Source organism: Nymphaea colorata, chromosome 7, assembly GCF_008831285.2.
Source record: "Nymphaea colorata isolate Beijing-Zhang1983 chromosome 7, ASM883128v2, whole genome shotgun sequence".
Taxonomy (NCBI): Eukaryota; Viridiplantae; Streptophyta; class Magnoliopsida; order Nymphaeales; family Nymphaeaceae; genus Nymphaea; species Nymphaea colorata.
This window is the reverse complement of record NC_045144.1, coordinates 4939651-4954963: the sequence shown is the minus strand read 5'-3', so window position 1 is coordinate 4954963 and position 15313 is coordinate 4939651. Positions and strand designations below refer to the sequence as shown.

Sequence of the window (15313 nt, the reverse complement as noted above, 5' to 3'; positions counted from 1 at the left end):
TTAGAAGAACACTTATAAGCCTATATATACTGTACTTAGGCTGAAGCAGTCCTTCCATCCTTGAAGAAGAAGAAGAGTCAGTTGTAATAGTACTAGTAAATGGAGGAAAAGCTGACAAGCTATAGTAATGGAGTGGAAGGGGCCATGCCGGCGGTGGCCATGGTGGTGGTGCAGGTGGCGCTGGCCGGAATGAACGTCCTCTATAAGCTGGCGGTAGACCGAGGGATGAGTGTCCTCGTGCTCATCACTTATCGCTATATTTTTGGCTCTGCCTTTATTTGCCCTATTGCCTTCTTCTTAGAGAGGTAAGCCCATACATGTAAAATCCATGCTAGTGTTCAAACTGCCGATCTCCCACAACACACCTTTCTATTCAGGCTACGATTTAATCTATCAAATGCAACCGTAGTGTTTAAGTAAAATATAGACATGTTTTGGTATACATATATGAATTAATCATGTTATCATTCAAATTGTTTTCATGAAAATTGTTGAATTTGTTTTACTGCAAAAGTTTTGACGTTGCTCTAGCCAGTACATTGTTTATGGTTAAAAGAATAAACTTGACCTTGAAAAATGATTCATGAGTTAATATTTGATTCTTATGAAATCGATCATAAAATTATATTTATAAGCTTATATTGTACAAAAAATGTTTAATAATATCTTTTAAGAGTTTGTGAGTAGCTACTAGCAGCTAGTCCATGGACCAGTCACATATTTCTAGAAAATCATATTCTTTAGACATATAAAATGAGTTTTATATGCTAAAAAGGTCCTTACTGGTGATTCTCTATAAACTTTAGACATAATCAGTTACACACTCAAAAAACGATGGAGGCGCTTTCGGTGAGAAAGAGAAAGGGGCCCTTTTCGTTTCGCCCAGTTGATCTATATAGATTATAGATTACTGGCAATTCTAATTAAAAAATGCTGAATATTTCTCTCTATATATACACCATCATTGATGCACGCAGGAAGGGCAGGACGAAGTTGACTTGGATTGTACTTGGCCAGGCCTTCTGCAGTGGACTTTTTGGGTAAGAGAGAGAGAGAGATAAAAAATATGTGTGTGTGTGTGCATGTTTAGGCCTCTCTTTGTATGTGTGTATGTGTGTGAGAGAACCTGCTCAAAGGATGTGGGTCCGACCAACTAAGATTGAGGCACTGAATTTTCAGATTTTTCTAAGCAAAAAGAGAGAGAGTTGCATATGTCATGTACACATGCCCAGCCACTTATCACTGTTGATCTGAGATATGCGGAGATTTAAGATTTATGAATTTAAGGTCCCCCATATTTCAAATCTATGGTTTTTAACATGCATATGAATTTAAAATTCAGCTACCATGATCTTGAGTTTGTTTAAACTAAGGAAACTTTCAAAACACACCTTTTTATACAGCCTTAGATTTCAGATCTATCAAATACAACCTTCGTGTCCTCAACTTGCTCTGTGGCTTTGTCATTATAACAGACATTCTGAAATTCCAACTTTAGTTTAAATAATATACTATAGGTATTTATGTTTTTAATTTACAGCATATAAATACTCCAACCAAGGGTGGAGCCAAGAGGGGGGCGTATGTACCTTGGTCCTACCTCAATTTTTTTTTTCAATTTACGTGTAAATTTTAAAAGATTTTACTTGTCCTATATAAAAAATTTTAAAAATGATATTCGGTCCTTGTCAAAATTTTAGAACTTTAATTTGCCCTCCCCCCCCCCCCCCCCCCCCCCAAAAAAAAAAAAAATCTGGTTCTGCTCCTGACTGCAACCATATTGTTCTGAGAGTTTGAATTTTATGAAAGATTTCTTTGATCATTATCATGCATTATCATTTTCTGCAGGGCAACACTGAATCAAATTTTCTACATAATCTCAATGAAAATGACTTCAGCGACGTTCGTTTGTGCAATGGCCAACCTGCTACCTGCCTTCACCTTCATGCTCGCAGTCACGTTTCGGTAGCTTTTCACTAAATTCCCTTATCTTTACCATCTTGTTCTTCTTTCTTTCTTTCATTCATTCATTCATGCGAATAAGATTCTCTCTTGAATTTAATCAGTTAATTGGATAACTGCAGATCATCCTGGATCATGGTTCCTTAGCCTGTTTTCATCCTTTAAGCAGAGACTAATGCTTCAAGGATTTATTTATCTTAAGGGTAACTAAAACAAGGGTTAAGCCATGTACTTAGAACATCAAGTTAATGCCCTGGATTAAATGTTTGGGCCCCAAACACAAAAAGAGAGCGTTTGTTAGTTTACCACATATCTAAGGTCACTTAGGTCCCTTTTGATTACAGTGGATCTCAAATCCACGGTTTTGTGGTCCGACCCCACCTTCCCACCCCCCAATCAAAGAAAATTTTTTTACACTACAGCATGGATTTGAGATCGACATTGGGGGTGGATGCTATGGTTTGATAAGACTATGAATTCGGCTATCGTGGATTTCAGATCCCCACGGATTTGAAAGATCCTTGGGGAACCATACTCAACCTTAGGATCACAATTCCATGGATTTGAGGTCCGACCTCCCTTTCTCTCAACCCAATTTCTTATCTATGCTTTTGGCCACATACCAATGATTTTGAACTCCTGTTTTTATCTACTCTAATATTTATGTGTTTGATCATCTCGGATCTCAGATCCAAGACTGACCTAAAATCCCTTATATGTAGGGCTCATAAAGTACGAGCACTAGATTTCAGATCTACAGAAATATAAGAAATTGAGATCCTTCATGGTGTAGCCAAAAGCTCTTAGTGATCTTATCTGAAATCCGAAGTAAACAAATGCTGTCATGGTTCTCATATAAAAATTAGGATCCCAGATTAGCTTTCCTGGTCCGAAGCTAAGCACCTTCATGCAACCTCCCCAAAAAAAAAACACACAACAACAACAACAGTAAAATTGGAAAAAAAATTCTTAGGTTACATATGTTCTGCCCCAAGATACAAGTTTTTTATTATTTCCTATTTTTTAGAACAATTGAGAAATATTTTAAATTGATAAAAATTTGAAAAAGAAAGTCATAATATAAGATTGTGGAACTATAAGGGCTCGTTTGGTAAATAAAACAATTTGTTTTAGGCTACTAAAAGCATCCAAATGTAAAACATTTGAAGCTTCGTATGAAGTTTGTTTGTGTTTTGGTTTATGCATGGTGTGCTGTGCAGAATGGAGAGGCTGAGAATGAAGACACGAATAGGGCAGGCCAAGGTCCTGGGGACGCTCATAGGCATCGGCGGGGCCATGCTGCTTACCTTCTACAAGGGCGCCAAGTTCCAGCTATGGCCGGTTCACAGCCAGTTGCTTCACCGTCAGGCCGACCAGCAGCACAAGTCAGGCAACCAGCAGGCACTGGGCGCAATTTTTGCTATTGCCTATGCTTTGACCTATGCAATATGGCTGATAATCCAGGTGCCTTAAATCTTAATACGCTACCGGAAAAAAAAAAAAGTAAATTCAACAAAGGCCGAAAATGTCGGTGAAATAGGAAGTAATGTCGATAAAACTTTTGGTTGTCAGTGAAAACCATCACTCACACTTTTGTTGCACGCGTTGTTGTGCCCGTCGGTGTAAACATTTTCATCGAACTTCATAAACGTAGTTAAACAAACGATTAACAACGTCCAGAGGATTTTGGTAATAATAAACTTTTTACCGACAATCCTGTGAACGTTGGTAAAAAAAAAAAAAAAAAAATTTATCGACACTCACATTAACATCGGTAAACATTTTTATCAGACATTCTACTGGACGAGGGTGAAACATTTTATGGACACGTTCCCGAACACTAGAACAAATGCCCCCATTGAGCATTGTCTAGAATGAGGACATGGTAATGAAGTTTGATCTCTAATATTTGCAGGCCAAGATGAACGAGAGGTATCCACATCCTTACTCCAGCACAGCCCTCATGTGCCTGTTTTCAGCCGCTCAGTCCACATGCATTGCAGGCGTTGTCGATAGGACTCTATCTGCATGGAAGCTCAGCTGGGACGTCAAGCTCTTGACTACCATTTACGGGGTATTTGTTCTCTCTCTTAATTGTCAATGTTGAAAAGATCAAATTGTTCCCTGTGGGTCTAACAAGTAATTAAGGAGGCGTTTATATACCCCAGAATCATGGGATTTTACCATCAAAATGCTTATTTTTCAAGAAGTTAGAATTATTAAACAAATTGGGTATTTTGTTTCTGGAATTAGGATCACATAAGTTTGAAGGAGTCAGTTCTTTCATCTCAATTTTCTCTCTTGGACGCAGGCCGTGTTTGTCTCAGCGATGGTGTTGTCTCTCATGTCATGGGCCGTAAAGAAAAGAGGGCCAGTGTTCGTCTCTGTGTTCAGTCCTCTCTCACTTGTTATCACTGCCATCTTGGGATCCATATTTCTTGATGAGACTCTCCACTTAGGAAGGTAAAAATTTGGAACTACTACATTTTTCAGATCCTATTTATACAAAAATGGTTCTTTTCCTTACGAACCATATTGCAATAGTCTGTCTCTTTGTCGAACTCGAGCGGTTCTGCAATTTTTTCTGTCTTTCGTATTGTTGTTTTAAGTTTTGGTCTCAGAGGATGCATGGTTCTCCAAACTGAGGATCTCAAATCAGAGGCCAGACCTATGATCAACATCGAAATGCCTGATGTCTGACATTAAATCCATGGATCTCAAAGTCTTAAGATATTCATACCTGACAACATCTGATATGACCCACCAAACTTTTTAATGTACTATCTAATTGTGGTTTCAGTGTGCTTGCTGCTGGATTTATCATCTTGGGACTGTACATCGTGTTGTGGGGGAAAGGAAAAGAGATGGAGCAACTTATTGCTGAGCTTCCTACTCAATTGTCATCTGGAGATCCCGCTAAAGCTTCTTTTGGAGGCATGCTTCTGGAGTCTCCGGCTTCACATGATGAAGGAGAGACGAAGTACAAAAGAAAAAAGGAAAATTCAGTTGGTGTTCAAGTTGGTTGAGTCGAGAGAGCATGAATCTCGGCTGCAACCAAAAAATAGCTGTTGATATGTATTAGCAAATAAAATCAGCACACGTTCATGAAGCAACACTGCCGTAGGCTGAGTCATTCCCGTGGCACTTAATTCTAAAATTTGATTGCAACATGTACGTCAATTAGAAAATGTACGTCAATTAGAAAGTTTTTAACGCCTACTCATTCGTGACTAATCTCCAAATGTACAGACATGGCTTTACCACTCTTAGAACAATAAATGGAAACACGTTAAAGGGATGCTAATCAATATTAAGAAGTGAATTGACAAATATATCACAACCATCTTTGAAAATTTTGTAAAAATATCGGGTTGCGTCGTCTCATTCACACACCCTAAAAGGAAATTAGCTTTCTTCGCAAAGAATTGAGGAACATACCATTTTTGCAAAAGGGCTTATTTTGACTTTTTTTTTTTTTTTGGATCTCCGTAACTTCTTTTCTCGTCTGTGCGTGCAGTCGATGTTTGGTAAAAATCCTTCGGATTCATACATATATTTTTTTTTGTTTCAGCCCTTTGTTCTTATTATTATGAATTATTTTATGCTTCACAAGGAAAATATTAATCCCCTGATTAAGCTGGTCAGAGAACAGGGCATCGTTGAAGAAATCAATTTCAATGATGATCATCCAATCACGATTGACGAACCTGAAGTGAGTAGTTCCTGTTTTACTGTTCGAACTTTGAAGTAATATTCAAGGTGGAGACATTGCTTTAGAATCAGATATTTGATCGACGAAACTGTTTCCAAAAAATGGGATACAGAAAAAAAAAATTAATATTTGCTGTTTTAGCTGTTTGATTCCGTAAGTCTCAGACATTTTTCACAATTAGCTGACTCCATAGATCAAATTGTATAAGATCATCATAATAAACATGTCACAAAATTGGCTGATGTAGCCCCAACACCTATTGGCTGGCTCGGACTTTCGTACCGGCTAACGAAACCGATACACATTGATGCCAAGTTTGCAGCTTCGATAACAACTTGGACTGCTTCTTCATTCATTCTCTTGAAAAATCACTTTTTAATAACGAAAAATCAAGAAAAAATCTAAGACAGAATCAAATCTTTTAAGTGTCGTGGCCTTCAAGACAACTCCACCCAGATGTGGAAGCTTCTGAGCTTGAAATATGGCAAATACTAGATACAATTAAAAGGAAGCAGGCCGTTTTTTTGGCAATATATAATTAGACCATTTACACTTAACTACTGCATAGTGTCAATAGTAATGACACCTTCCATTTTGTTTACTCTCTCTCTCTCTCTCTCTCTCTTTTTGATCTATAAATGTAACCCCGTATGACCTATTTTCATCTCATTTAGTTCAGATTGGCAGCTTCAGCCTGTTGGCATCTTCTTTTCTCCTCAATATCTTTGGTTTAAAGAAGGCAGAAGCCGAAGAGCCAATTCAAGAAGAGAGGGAGAGAGAGTTATCAAATATATATTATGGAGGAGGGATCAAATAGTAGGAGAAGAGTGGGAGGGACGAAGGTGGTGTTGTGCATGGTGGTGGTGCAGGTGGTGGTAGCAGGGATGACGGTCCTCTACAAGATCTCCACAGACCGAGGGATGAGCCTCCGAGTCCTCGTTGCTTACCGCTACATTTTCGGGACCGCCCTCCTCTGCCCTCTTGCCTTTTTCTTGGAGAGGTACGCATACGAATTAACCTGATCACCATTTAAAACATATTACTTTAGTGTAGCTTTTTTTTATCTGATCTAATTAACTCTTAAGAATAATTTGATATATATTAAACTTGTGTTATTTTGATTGATATATATTAAACATGTGGCATATTCCTATTTAGGATTTAAATGTTCTCTTTCAATCATCAAAATATTAATAGCTCCTAGAATATATCAAAAAAGCTTGATTTCTGCTCTAAATCAATGCAATCGTTGGAATTATGCCCCTACAATTTCTTTAATGGTCGGTGTGATTGTTTAATGCAGGAAGAGCAGGACGACGATGAGCTGGGTTGCTCTTGGCCAGGCTTTCTGCTGTTCCCTTTTTGGGTGAGCAAATACATACTTTATATAGGTTGAGAGAGAAAGAAGAGGGGAAAAGAGAGGGGGGAAAGAATCTGTACATCGCTCTTTTTTTTTTAAAATATCATCTGACCACACGAATTTGTCATAATGTGATGGAATTGTGCAGTTCAACACTGAACCAGAATCTGTACATCGCCTCAGTCAAGATGGGTTCGGCGACGCTTGCAGTCTCAATTTCCAATTTGCTCCCTGTCTTCACCTTCATTTTGGCCGTCCTAGTCCGGTGAACACCTTAATTTCCCACATGAGAATTCGGAACAATCATTATCAGTTGTTTAATTATACATATTCTAGCTCTGCCAATTATATATATATATATATATATATATATATATATATATATATATATATATATATATATATATATATATATATATATATATATATATATAGTTACGAAGGTGATTGGGACCTTGGTAGGGATAGGTGGAGCTGTGCTACTCACCTTCTGCAAGGGCGCAAGACTCCAGCTCTGGTCCATTCATGCCCACCTGCTGCGCCGACATGCAAGGTCAGCGGAGCTGGGCAACCTAGCGCTGGGCTCGCTCTTGGCTACAGCCAGGCCATATGGTTCATTATACAGGCAATGAATTACTATTCCCTTAAGCATATCCACCAAATCAAATTATCTTCCACTTTTTCTTCTAACAAGAATAGAATTAATTAAATTAATTGTTTAATTAAATTGATCTCCAATGACAGGCGAAGATGAGCGAGAGGTACCCCCACCCGTATACGAGCACTGCGTTAGTCAATCTGATTGCAGCCGTCCAGTGCACATGCATTGCAGCCATTACTGAGGGAGATGCATCTGCATGGAAGCTCCGTTGGGATGTTAATCTCTTCACTGCCCTCTACGTGGTATGTCTTCTTTCCTCCTTTGTGTCATTTATAATTAGGCCATTTACATATATTTTCTGCTTAATTTTGTGGATGGGCTCGCAGGGGGTTGTGATATCAGGGATGGTGATGTTACTCACGCTGTGGGGCATCCAAAAGAGAGGACCTTTGTTTGTCTCTGTTTTTAACCCCTTGTCTCTCATCATCGTCGCCGTGTTTGGATCCGTAATGCTTGAGGAGCCTCTTTATTTGGGAAGGTAAACTGTGAATCGTTACGTGAGAAAATCGCTATCAATAGAAAATTTCTTGGGTTTTAGTTTGGCTTGCATTGCTTCTAAATCGATCTTAGGGAATGATCCCAATAAATAACATGCTTTTAAAACGTGATTGTGGTTTCAGTGTGCTTGGTGCCGGATTCATCATCTTGGGGTTGTACACTGTGCTGTGGGGCAAAGGGAAAGAGGTGAAGGAACTTGTCCAGCTTCAGGCACACAGGTCTGCTGGAGAAGCAACTATCCTGCATTCGGTTGTGTGAAGCTTCACTAAATTTAGAACGGAGAACTTTCTTCTGACATTGTTCATTTTCACTTCCTCTTCTATTTTCACTTCCTCTGTCGTTTCATTTCTTTCTTTGTTTTATCCGTTTTTCTAAAGGGTTTTTCTAAAGGTACCTTGCTATTTTTTACAGTATCATAAATGACATTATCTTGTTATAGGTGTACAATTAATTTTCCATCAACTTTCATGTTACCATTTACTTTCACGTTTTTTAATTATTACCACCACTTTAATGTTCAAATTTTTGCCTATACAATTATCACCACCATCTAGCTCCGCTTCGTAGCAATTTTGTCTGTCTGTTTCCTCGCTTGTGTTTCCATTACACTGTTCTATGTATCCATTTTGTTTCTTGGTTACTGTGGTCCAATGTAAATGTTATCGCCTAAGTCTGACAACATTCGAATGACAAAAACATATAGGCAAATTTAAGAGTTTTCTACATCAGTTCTGGCTCTTTGGTTCGATATCCAACAAATGTAGATGAAAATCAGATCACATTTCACCACCATCTTTTGTCTAATCTGTCGATGGCCATACCAATTGGCTCTTAGGACCAACAGCATCTGCATTGATCCAAGAGATTGAATTATTTTAAGTTTTTCTTCCCAAACTTCCATCATTTTTCAAAAGAAAAAATGGGTTACATTCCCACACGTTCCACAATTTCTTATTATTTCTACGCGGCTACGCCTATCGATAGAGAAAGCACAACTCCAATCATCTACCAAATTGCACCTAAACACAAATGTCTAGTAGACCATTAAAATTTCTGGCATTCAGTTGACAAACTCTATTCCTGTCAATGGTGTTCCAGCATGCAATTGAAGAGCACAATCTCCAACAACCTACACCACGATCACCATTAATTAGTAAAACAAGAACTACAATTATTTCCATGCAAGAGAAAAAGAGAGAGAGAGAGAGAGAGAGAGAGAAAAGAAGGGGGGGTGGTTGTTCAGGCATGAAATAATACTTGATAACGTTCCAAATTGACTTGCCAATAATCAAACCTTTGCCATAGATCTGTAGGAATATTCAGTAACTCCAGCAATATGAGGTGTGATCAGCACATTAGGATGCTTAAGAATTGGATCATCTGGATCAAATGGCTCAGTCCATGCAACGTCAATTCCCAGACCACCCAAATGTCCAGATTCAAGAGAGAATTTAACAGCTTCATAGTCTAGGAGGCCACCACGAGCAACATTGACCAGAATAGCACCCTTGAGATAAAACAACAGTTTGTGAATGATATGAAATTAATTATAATCACTCAAAGGTGCTAATTAGCACATTTTTTTTACTTCAAATTAATGAGTCTGGAATATCTTTAACGAGAAATATGTTAGGTAAAATTATATCCTTAACAGATGTTCTTATTTCTTAATAAGTGCACCTCAGATTACAAGGTTGATTGAAGTCACTAAAATTATATTCTTAACAGATGTTCTTATTTCTTGGTAAGTACACCTTGGATTACAAGCTTGATTGCAAATTGATATATCGTTACATGCCCTGGCCAAATGCAACAAACAAAGAACATGACAACATTAGCTTGGTTAAGAATACTTTATTGTCAGCAGAAACTATTTAAGTTTTTCGAGTCCCTCTTTTTAACAAAAGAATTGTCAAAAGCATTTTCAATCAGATCAAATTTTAACCTTAACTAAAAGTAGTTTAAGTCCAAAGGGATCCAGCACCTATTGTGTCTCAATTTTGTTAAATGACATTATTATCTTGTGGACAAAAAAGTACACAGAAAAAGAAATCTTCGAGACCCACTAATGGAGTTTCTACGTGCAATTTAATCTGAAATTAGGAAGAATGCAACTATTAACTTCAGACAACGTATTGAATTGCAGATTTGCACTCAAATCTGAAGTCCCTTCCAGAAAAAAGGACATAATGTACATGGAAGATGCAAGATCCTGAATGAGACATTTCCAGGAGGACTGGACAACGACAGAACATACTTATATATACCATGGCATGTTCATGTTCCCCTACATAAATGGTCAGTCAACTATTATATCTTGCAGGCCGTGCACCTTCTAACTAAAAATACTGCTTAGTATATGATCACTACATATTGGAAGAAAGAAGAAATTATTGTGCTTCTGAGATTGAAGGCAAATTTGCATTACAAGATATTCACTAAGGCCTATAATCTACCTCAAATTCAAGGCATATTCATTAGAGGTAACAAGAAAAGATAAAGCATGTTGACCGAATCAATGATGTCAAACAATATGATGACTTGAGAACACAAACCTTTTTCATTGAAGAGAGGAATTCCTTGTCCACAATACCAACCTGCTATTCCAAATCCAAGTTAGCTTTTTCAAAACTAAGTGCATGGTAGACTATTATTCGCTTTAAACAGAACATCAACTAAGGAACCCAAAAGAAACGTGACAGGCAAACCGTTTTATCGTTTAGTGCCATGCAAACAGCGACTATGTCAGCATCGCCAGCAAATTGATAAAGGTTCTCCAGCACCCCCTTCTTATCCACTGAACCATCAGCAGCATCAATGGTCAAACTTGGCATATAAGTTACTACTTGAGACCATGTGACAACATTTTCTCAAGCAACTAATACCAAAAAAAATTCCATTTTGATGCAAGGGGATATTGAACAATTGTATGTTCTCCAAATACCATAGCTGCTGGTGGAACTGAGTGAATTACAGCTCCAGTCTCGTTTTGTTGCCAGAATTTTGACACCAAATGCTCGTAAACGTGATGCAAGATCAACACCAATATTACCATACCCAAGAATGAGGACCTGTTGAAAGGAAGATTAACAAAATTAATATAAACAGAAAATGAACCATAAAGGGCAAGATTAAGAAATACTTCTAAAAAGGAGCTCAGACCGTTTTACCAAAAAGTGTCTCCCCGACTGGCAGTCCCAATAGCATTTGTTGGACTGCGGATTCCATTTCTTTCTGCAATAATAGATAATAATTAACTTCACAGTTAGGAGAATGAAAAAAATAAATACATAAAGAAGGATGTCCAAAACAAACAGTTCTCAATAAAGCAACCCTTGACTGTTCAATGTGCATGTCATACCTGAATACCTAATTAGTCAAAAGAAATATTCAAATCCATATTGATTGCACATATACACAATGAGCTTTAGGGCAAGATATGCTCAAGCACGTACAACTGTCATCAATGATGACCACATTCTCCACAAATATTAGTAAATGCACCAAACTGGCCAGATCCTAACAGGCTTTGAAGTACCTGGATATGATGCTTCACGTAATTTGTGACAATCAAGCACTAAAGATTTCTTTAATTTACAAAGTAAAAATAATGACTGTGCCACTTTATATTGGGAACCTTGTTAAGGTTTTCCAAAACAATTGAAACTGGTTAGGCTTAAGAAACTTTAGCTGACATGTTAATCAATGAAAAAGGCAATCCACATTTGCCTGTCTATCTCAACTTTTATATATACTTTAATTTATTTATTTATATTTATGTGTATATATATCTAGAGAGAGAGGGGGGGAAGCATACTATGGATGACCGTATGGTCAAAAACTATTGCAAGATAACAAGATTATGTCAACAGTGAAACAGAATGTTACAAACAGGTGATAGCTTGATAAACAGCTACCATAAGAGAAACATACTTGTCTCCTTAAAAGGCCTAACATCAGATATATTGCATGTTCAGCACATGATACAGAGTTCCCAGTCACATTTCCTGGAATTCTTGCAACTTTAATTCCATGCCTGGTAGCAGCCTCAACATCAACACCTGCAGACATAGGAAAACAAGTGTCCAAAAGAGTGTTACGTTCTTCACAAAGTGTGGCCTCTAGCAGAGAAAAAGAAAAGTTCACTTATTCTCTCACTCATCAGAACACTTGTAAAACTTAGAGTAACGGTAGACATCAAAACTACCTGAGTAATAGAAAACTAGCCAGTAACAATTAACAATGACAGTGGTGACATAGTATATGCCTCAGAAAAAAAAAAAGAACAATGATAAAACAGGGTTCACCTTCCAGTCCAACACCATACTGCATAATCAGCTTCATCTGCTTTGCATGGGCAATGAGACCAGAATCCAAGCGCTTGTTTTTAACTATGCAAAGGTGGTAATTCTCAATCACATCAGCTACTTCGTCAAGAGGTACAACATCAACCTATGAATATTGGAAAAGAAAAATCACATATAAAAGATTGGTTTGTTGACACTTCAAACTTCAAAGAAGAAAGGCATTTCCCCAACAAGACTTATGAACAGTGAAACAAGGCATAGCCTTCCTCTAAAGCTACAAGTTGAAGTACCATTCATGTTCATCATTTTTTCACCTTTTGAATCTCTTCAACTGATAATCAATTTCTTCATAAGTAAATTCCAAAAAATAAAAATGTGCTTCTAAATCCTCAGCACAAGTGTTTCCACGCACAAGTGTTCCATATAACATATGGAAGCATCACGCACTTTGAGTCTTGACAAATATTCTACGCTCTGCCAACAATTTTCTCTATATTATATTGTGAAAGAAGTATGCCTAGCAACTTGCTATACTTGTTAGTCTAGGTTAAAAAGCTGTATATTTAGAAGATAACTAACTTCAATGAGCATCAAATATGCAGTTCAATCATGGCACCAAAAGGTTGTAAATGTCGTGGAAGAGCTTGATTCGCAGAAGCCACTTCAAAAAACTAGAGTTGAATGATTCTGAATCTCAGGCGCTCTATCGTGGCAGCACAGGAGACCATCGGATTTTCAACATGACAAATAAATTTCCACTATACAGGTAGTGGGATCATGCATTTATATTTTCAATAAATTATGGTTCCTACGAAAGGGAGAGAATATAGTTTACTAATTTTTGTTAAAGGAAAGATCAAACACTAAATGGCATTGTCATGTTTTAAAATGTAAGGCAATTCTAAAAAAGGTTCTTAGTCCACTTTGTAATCGGTTGTAATTTATTACTTTCGAAGTTCCACTTTTACTCGTATATATATTTGTACATCCCACTGTTGAATCCAGGGACTAGCATTGCTTCACCATTCTGTTTTCCTCCTTGGAACCTTTGTTCAAGCAAAGTCGATTGACAGGAAAAGAGCTTGGGATTGAAGCTAGATGGAGGAATTACCTGCACATACGGATACCCCTTCAAATACTCTATGGTGTAATTATGTGAGGCAGGAAAGTGAGGCCCACAAAACAGCACGCGAGTGACATGGCCTCCATCATCATGCGCCATGCAGCAGAATGTGCTGTTAGCATAAAAAAATGAACACAAGCAAGTCACAGACATGAGATACACAAGAATCACGACAGTTTAATGATAAGAAACTAACCATTACAAAACTAAGTTAATCTCATATCATCTGAGTATTCGACTTATTATAGGCCATTTCACAAAGTCGAGCTGCATCATTTCCTTAGATTAATCACATCCTGGAAATATGTTTTGACACCGTAACGGGTAGATCATTTCTATTAAGGCCCTGTCCTGAAGCAAGCATTCACATTAAAATGCTAACTGTAGATATCTCAGTTCCAGGATTTGGAAACATTTTGGTGTTTGCGAACATTCTCCATCATTTGATCGTTAGTCATTGTCCATGGAAAATGAGTTGGTACTATCCACTAGAAAGCCACCTACAAGGAGTTCGAAATGCAGATTAGAAAGGGAGGCCCCAATGTAACTTGGAAGGTAAATATTCTTCCAGATATCTACAGAAGAGAACAAATGTTCTACGAGCCCGAGACACAGGGTTAGTGGAGGGGTAGCTTCCTTAGCCTAGTCAAAGAGAACAATGGTTGCTTTTTCGAGAGCAGAGAAGCCATTGCTGAGGTTTTCAATAATGTATAACTCGTAGGTGAAGACAACACATCGCCATCAAAAGCCCTACCATTATGCTGGGAACTGGGGACAACCATATCCAAGCTTCCAAAAGTGCTGGAGTATCAGGGAGATTAATGAACTCAGATAAAAGGACCAGGAATGCGGCCAGAAATGGTGTCTCCCGTGGGCATATTACTTTCTATGTCCTGCAGCAAGCAGGAGAAAGTGTATACCTCGTGGGTTAATTGTGAGAGGTACGGTTTCATGCCAACAATCTGGGAGCTGGTCGTCCTCCCAGGACGCGGTTTTCAGGGGTGGACTTCTGGCATAATGATTTTCCGGCCAACGTAATTCACAAAGGCATCAAGAATGTGGGCCTTCCCAAGGTGGTCCCGATTAGTGCTTACCTCCGGCAACAGCGAGGAAGACGACGGAGCGCCGACGTCCGGCGGAGAAGGAGGAGTAATTCGGGGGAGCCACGCAGGGATACCGATCGCCGAAGAGGAATCGGAAGCTGGACGCCCTCCTACATCGACTATCGTGCTCGCCGGGATGATAAACGGTGACAAGTGAATCTTCAGGGTCCAATGTTCTTCATTTAATTCAAAAAGGCGCTTTTTTGTATTTTAAAATTTCTGAATAAAGCTTGACAACAGTTTTACTCTTTCTTTAAGTGTTATGCCATCTCACCTATATTGTTTGATTTAGGCATGATTTAAAGGCGTTTGATAGGGACAACGTTATGTTCTTAAAAAAAATGTTCTAAGATCATCATATTCTGCTGCCAAAAAACATATGGGATGATTATATAAGTGTTTTTCTTACATTCAACAACAAATCCAAACATTACTACACAGTGGTCTATTGAAATAAGAACATAGTGTTCTTGGACTATGCATTCTACGAACATGTGTTCCAACAACTCAATATTGACCAGTTGATGCACGTAATTAACTACATAAAATATTTTTCCTTCTTTCTTCTTTTTTTTTGTCTGTCTCAA

The 15313-nt window shown here is 38.0% G+C and overlaps 2 protein-coding genes across 3 annotated transcripts; one reads left to right on the top strand and one right to left on the bottom strand.

Moving 5' to 3' along the window:
* Positions 1 to 8684, top strand: LOC116257679 (uncharacterized). Its single transcript, XM_050078834.1, has 15 exons — positions 1 to 305; positions 978 to 1040; positions 1849 to 1965; positions 3183 to 3426; positions 3878 to 4036; positions 4274 to 4425; positions 4763 to 4979; positions 5576 to 5674; positions 6418 to 6674; positions 6978 to 7040; positions 7183 to 7299; positions 7497 to 7659; positions 7779 to 7937; positions 8022 to 8173; positions 8316 to 8684. The coding sequence occupies exons 1-15, from the start codon at positions 100 to 102 to the stop codon at positions 8449 to 8451; spliced, it is 2304 nt and encodes a 767-aa protein (XP_049934791.1). The 5' UTR covers positions 1 to 99; the 3' UTR covers positions 8452 to 8684.
* A 268-nt stretch (positions 8685 to 8952) lies between these two features.
* LOC116257743 (uncharacterized) lies at positions 8953 to 14857 on the bottom strand. Of its 2 annotated transcripts, none has more exons than XM_031634712.2 (10): positions 14718 to 14857; positions 13612 to 13735; positions 12501 to 12645; positions 12127 to 12254; positions 11356 to 11427; positions 11138 to 11264; positions 10902 to 10990; positions 10749 to 10790; positions 9488 to 9700; positions 8953 to 9322 (listed from the first exon to the last, which is right to left on the bottom strand). In XM_031634712.2, the coding sequence occupies exons 2-10, from the start codon at positions 13720 to 13722 to the stop codon at positions 9254 to 9256; spliced, it is 996 nt and encodes a 331-aa protein (XP_031490572.1). In that variant the 5' UTR covers positions 13723 to 13735; positions 14718 to 14857; the 3' UTR covers positions 8953 to 9253. The 2 variants fall into 2 exon arrangements, with proteins under 2 accessions (XP_031490572.1, XP_049934783.1); XM_050078826.1 differs by lacking the exon at positions 14718 to 14857 and adding an exon at positions 13820 to 14097.
* Between the last annotated feature and the right edge of the window lie 456 nt (positions 14858 to 15313).